The sequence below is a fragment of the Schistocerca cancellata genome, chromosome 3 (genome assembly GCF_023864275.1).
Source record: "Schistocerca cancellata isolate TAMUIC-IGC-003103 chromosome 3, iqSchCanc2.1, whole genome shotgun sequence".
NCBI lineage: Eukaryota > Metazoa > Arthropoda > Insecta > Orthoptera > Acrididae > Schistocerca > Schistocerca cancellata.
This window is the reverse complement of record NC_064628.1, coordinates 41,492,550-41,498,549: the sequence shown is the minus strand read 5'-3', so window position 1 is coordinate 41,498,549 and position 6,000 is coordinate 41,492,550. Positions and strand designations below refer to the sequence as shown.

General features: G+C 40.6%; 1 protein-coding gene across 1 annotated transcript in view; it reads right to left on the bottom strand.

The window, feature by feature from the left end:
- Positions 1-322: 322 nt before the first annotated feature.
- LOC126176872 (cytochrome P450 4C1-like) overlaps positions 323-6,000 on the bottom strand; it is a 292,368-nt gene continuing 286,690 nt past the window's right edge. Inside the window, exon 6 of the mRNA XM_049924065.1 lies at positions 323-2,352. Within this exon, the coding sequence (XP_049780022.1) occupies positions 1,912-2,352 (441 nt within the window). The 3' untranslated portion in view covers positions 323-1,911. The remainder of the gene's footprint in view (positions 2,353-6,000) is intronic.

The following is a 6,000-nucleotide window of genomic DNA, read 5'->3' as shown; positions in this document are numbered from 1 at the left end:
AGCAAAAATTTACCTAATTTCTTGTATTATTGAAGTTGTCACACTCCTGGTGACCTAGTCATAACATACAGGAACTAATGAATTTCATTTTCAGTCAAAATGTCGTTAAATAGAGAAGTTTGCACCAGGCTGTGTGTCAACACAATATTGTTTAATTTACTCTTGCTATTTATTATAATCTTTTGGTTTTTATGCCCAGTATCATTAGCTGTTTTACTAATGCAGGTACAGCAAAGTGTCTGGAAGGTTTCTCATTCTTCAGTAGTACCTATACACAAGGACCAGTATAATATACACAAATGACAGTAAAGAAAAAGACATGTTTGACACATCATGTATGTCAGTGATCTAACATTTTATTTGAGTCAGGAGGCACAGTTGGGCCTTTTTGCAGATGTTAAAAGCATTACTGTCAAGTTGAGCAAAGATGCATTAACAGCAATCATAGTAAATTACGGGTTTGTTGAAGTTTCTAGCAATCTTTGCAGAAATGGAGTAGCTTTAAATTTAGAACAAACACACCTTACGCAGTTTTATGATGTTTAAAACACCCTACCTCCAATTAATATATTGTGCCAACAATAAAATTATAAATAGGACTAAATAGGTCAAAATTGTTGTGTGTACATACTGTTGTCAACTTAGACTAGAACGATTATGTAGTAGACTGAAACGTTAAGATTCAGATGCTACAGCAAATTTTAATTCACTGATGTCCTACACGATAGTATTGTGGAGTAATTCCTCACTTAAAAAGTGTTCATTGCATAAAAGATAGTAATTAGAATTGTTTATAGGGTTTACCTACATGTAGCATCTAACGATCTATTTAGCAATTAAGAATATTAACGAGAGCATTATAGCAGATTTATTCACTTTTGAAAATTGATTTCATCAGTCCATTGCATCTTGAGAGTAATAGAAACATTCACAAATAGTAAAAGGAAAAATTATATACACTTCCCTCTAGTGAATCTAACTTTAAAAAATACTTAATTATAAAAAATTGACAATCTACCTACGGAAATAAAACGTCTCACAGGCAGAAGTGGTATTTTCAAATGTAAAGTTGTTTTTCTTTAACAACTTCTTCTTCAATAGAAATGTGTAGTCAGATATAAACCTGTATATGATCAGCATGTATCCATATATTTTTTAAATTCTCTGTGCTATCTTTTCTGTTCAAGTAAGATGTTTCATATCATAACATTTGTTCTGAATATCACTGTTGAAGAAAAAACGCCGTGTAACTGACTCTACCAATTTGACATATGAATTCAGAAGTGCATAAATGACAGCACCTTTTGCAGTTATATTTCTCTCTGTGTTGAAAAGTGAAGCTTTCGATTGATGAGAATATACAGCACGTCACAAGACAGTGTTTCAATCAAAAAAGAAATCTGTACTCATTGATAGCAGCGTATGAAAGTGGAGATTCTTTTCTCAGAGTGATTGACAGCTACCAATCACTCCACCATGTTAGATACTCTGTGTGCAGGCCTTCCTGCTTTTCGCTACAGTCTTCCAGCGTATCCTACTCCCTATAGACGACAGCATTATCTGCGAACAGCCTTATGGAGCTCCTCCCATCCAGAATTGTTCTATTCTTTTGCATTTATGTGGAGTAAACGTCTCTTTTTACCTCATTTGACTTTCAGCTTCACATTCATTGCACATATTTGAAAATTTGTTAGTCCCGCAGTAACAGTATGAAATAGATCAACCGACTGAAATCCGGAAAAGTCATTTACATGATACTGTTTCTTCAAAGACGATGTAACCCTTGGAATATGGAATTAACTAACTTCACTTGTCATTATTGTAACGGGAATTCTCAGCAAAAATACCCCAGTAACAGCTAAAACTTTGTAGAAAGATTGCTGACATTTAATTTCCCACTGCAGAAAGGTTTCATGGAGAACTCGAAGGTATGTTGTCTCGTGGGACAAAAGTAACTCTATAGCCAGTGAGTGGAAAGAGTGCTATGGAAAATACACTCTCTTCTAGGTCCTCCCTGCTGGATCCAGGCAGTATACGATAACGCCGCAGCACCGTTGACAGTACAGTTTTAATTTGCAAAGTTGCATACCGGCCGCCCACGCATTTGCGAGGGCCGACGCCAAAAGGCACGTAGCTGTAGGGCTTCCTGGTTGTCGCGCTGCCACCGTCCAGGAAGCGACTGGGGTCGAACTTGTGCGGGTCTGGAAACAGCTGGGGTTGGCGGTGCAACAGGTAGTAGGCGACCATCACGGTGCTGCCACGCGGCGCCACATACCGACCCCCTGCCAGGGGGGTGTCTTCAGTCACCAGGTATGGTGCGGCAGGCGCCGTTGGGAACAGCCGCAGCGTCTCCTGCAACAAAAGAGGGTAACATAGAGTATCTGTACAAAAAGTCGCGCATACTAGGAACGCCAATGAACTACTGTCACATGTCGTGGCTGCGAGGTTGGACAATGTCTGCTACATGTTCAGCTTTGTTTATTGAGACTGTAAGGTGGCATCATTTTGTAAGGTGGCATCATTTTGAGCCACGTTACAACTACCACTCCGGAAAGAAGACCCTTTAATAGTATAAACATCGAGACGGGAAACCATAAACGATACTGACATCGGCAAGGGATCTTAAGGGGCTCCGGAACGCCCTATACTTGCAATGTTAAAATAACGCTTATAAATTACATCTTTCCTCACAAAGTATTTGAGGTAGGAAGTTGAACTTTTTACAGATTATTTATTGGAATATGGGCTACAACTTAACACAGGGATTTTACAAAATTTTAGTTCAGTTATTAAAGATGATTTTTTTTCAATTGTAATGAAAATTCACAACATTTTTTTGCAATTTTTTATTTATATATTCAAAAATATACAGTTTTTTCGAAAAAGGCTGTGTTAAATTATGCAGAAGGTACTGTGTAACATTTACTGAAAGTTTGAAACAAATATGTTTGGAAGATCCTTAGAAAACATGTAATTAGTATGAGAAAATAAAAGTTTTGGGAATCGAGCGACAAAGATTGGATTAACTTTTTAGTGCATTCCAGGTCCATAGGATGGATTACCTTCATCCTCTGCAAACTCCTCCTCCAGCTTCCTCTTGTTCCTCCTCCTGTTTACTCTTGCTTGTATTTCTAGACTCTTTACAGCCCTGTCTGCAGCCCGAAGGCGTTCCTTGTCTAAAGCAAGCATCGCTCGTACCATGTTAGAACCTATCTTCATTCCCATATTTCTAAATACCTTGCACCTTACAATGTTGCCATCATTGAAAGTCGCAACAGCATCATACACACCAAAGTGAAGTGTTTCTATTCCAACAAATACAGTCTTGGGGATTCTCGACCGTATAACACTATTTACACTTTCATTGGGGTTTTGAGTTTTTCCGTGAATACACTTTTTCAACAGTTCAGGTGCTGCTAAGTCTCTGAAAATAGGTTTTATCACCTCCATTATTGCATGAGGCAGACTATGCTTATGAGTGTACACTTCACCAGTTAGCAATCCTTTGTTGTATTTACACCAACTGTCTTCTTCTTTGGGAAACAAGCTATGTTGGGGATTTTCATCGGTTGAAGAAGTATGAAAAAAAAGAGCCCAAACAGCCTTCTTCATTTCGTCGACACTTTGTGTATGCAACTAGCCCCTGGGTTCACTTTTAAGTTCATATTCAACCAACTTTCTGTCCTTTTTTGTGTTCCTTCGCCTCGGTCACTCCCATACAGCCACTCCAAAAATAAAACTTCTTATAGCGCAAAAAAGTCAGTTATATGGCAAATAATACATGTATCACAGGTTAGCCACAACACATACTTTATCTCACATCACTAAAATGTACCTGATGAACACGGACGTTAATAATAACACCATTTGACAGCAGTTTAACAGCGCCACAGTGGGTCACGCCCATGTAGAACACATTTCAAAAAAAATTTAAAAATAGTTGTAGTCTTCGGAATTGAATAAATTATATATCTATTAAAAGGTAATAGTCTGCAGATTCAGAAAACGCAAAAAAGTAAAAATGGAACTTTTCATGATTTTGAGCCTTTCCGGAGCCCCTTAAAGGGGGGAAGAAAAAAGAACAGGAGCTACGAAAAAGCGTAGCGACTGTGAAACACTTGTTCCTGGGGCGTCGAGGAGAGAGGTTGGTCCTGGCAAGGTGCGCAACCTCGTAACTGGGACAGAGTGCTTGTAGCGAGAGCCTGAGGATCGTTTGGTGTTCCACGGCAGCCGCGGAGGTGCCTACGGAAGCTTTTGGTGAGGTAGAACGTATGTTATCTCGCTGAGGCGAGAACCTTTGCAACGATAAGCGTTAGATCACTGTAGTGGTCGTGCATTTGCAACGGCGGTTAGGGAAGTAAAGTAAATTGCTGATCACGCGTCTTTTTCGTTCTATGCTGAGGCTTCACGTTGCTAGTCGCGAGTGTAGTTCTAAATATAATTGCAATTGCTATAGCTGATGTCAGTTTTCCTATCACAGGACAGTGCCAGACAGAGCGATTACCAAATGTGTACAGGCAGAACTAAAATGTTCCTCGTACTGTGTAATCTTGTATAGAGTAAATTGCAGAAGAGTAAAGACTTTGACACTACTGAGTGTATCATTTCATAGCTAGTGCTTTCCTTTGTCATTTATTATCTCCTTATTTGTGTATTTCATGTTTGCAACCACTTGGTAGCGGCAATGTTTGTAGGTCAGCACATCTGAACATTCTAGCATATGCTGAGGATATGGTTAGAAACCAACCAGATTTGCATACGACTAGTTGATGTCACATATAGCGCAAAGGATAAGCTTACCCTTCTGGAAAGCGTGTATGTGTCAGGGCGACAAATTAGCGTTATAAAATCCGTTGTGGAAAATTTTTCACTTACACGTTCGGCTCACAGGCTCACCCAACAGCAGAAAATGGCAAAACAGAAGCGGTAGCATACAAGACCAGTAAATCACTATGCTAGTCACTGTTATTAATTATCACCTCGAAAAATATGAAACCTTGAGCATAAAACGTGACGATGGTGTTAGTTGTTCGCTACACACTCATCCTTCACTGTGACACATTTTTGCCAATGATGGATGACTTGTCAGAGACAGTGGTGCGGAAGGTTGCATTTGTATTGTTCAGGAAATGTTCCGCTCCGAAAATTCCATAAAATGGGATGATTAAGAAGCAATGGGGTGAATAGAAATGAACCTACAAAAAAAGTTCTGAACTACTGTGTCAGATGACGAATGGGAATATCATTCAAAACTTTGTGTATCTAGGTGGGAACTGGCAGTATCCCACCGCTGTTGAGGGCGTCTCCAGACACGTCTTCGGCTGCAGTCTCATTGACTGGAGTAGAATTGTCTTCAGTGGTGAGTCCTGCTTCGAACTGAGCCCAGATGACTGGTGAAGACATGACATTTTCATGGGATATGACATACTGAGATACACTCCTGGAAATTGAAATAAGAACACCGTGAATTCATTATCCCTGGAAGGGGAAACTTTATTGACACATTCCTGGGGTCAGATACATCACATGATCACACTGACAGAACCGCAGGCACATAGACACAGGCAACAGAGCATGCACAATGTCGGCACTAGTACAGTGTATATCCACCTTTCGCAGCAATGCAGGCTGCTATTCTCCCATGGAGACGATCGTAGAGATGCTGGATGTAGTCCTGTGGAACGGATTGCCATGCCATTTCCACCTGGCGCCTCAGTTGGACCAGCGTTCGTGCTGGACGTGCAGACCGCGAGACACGACGCTTCATCCAGTCCCAAACATGCTCAATGGGGGACAGATCCGGAGATCTTGCTGGCCAGGGTAGTTGACTTACACCTTCTAGAGCACGTTGGGTGGCACGGGATACATGCGGACGTGCATTGTCCTGTTGGAACAGCAAGTTCCCTTGCCGGTCTAGGAATGGTAGAACGATGGGTTCAATGAGGGTTTGGATGTACCGTGCACTATTCAGTGTCCCCTCGACGATCACCAGTGGTGTAC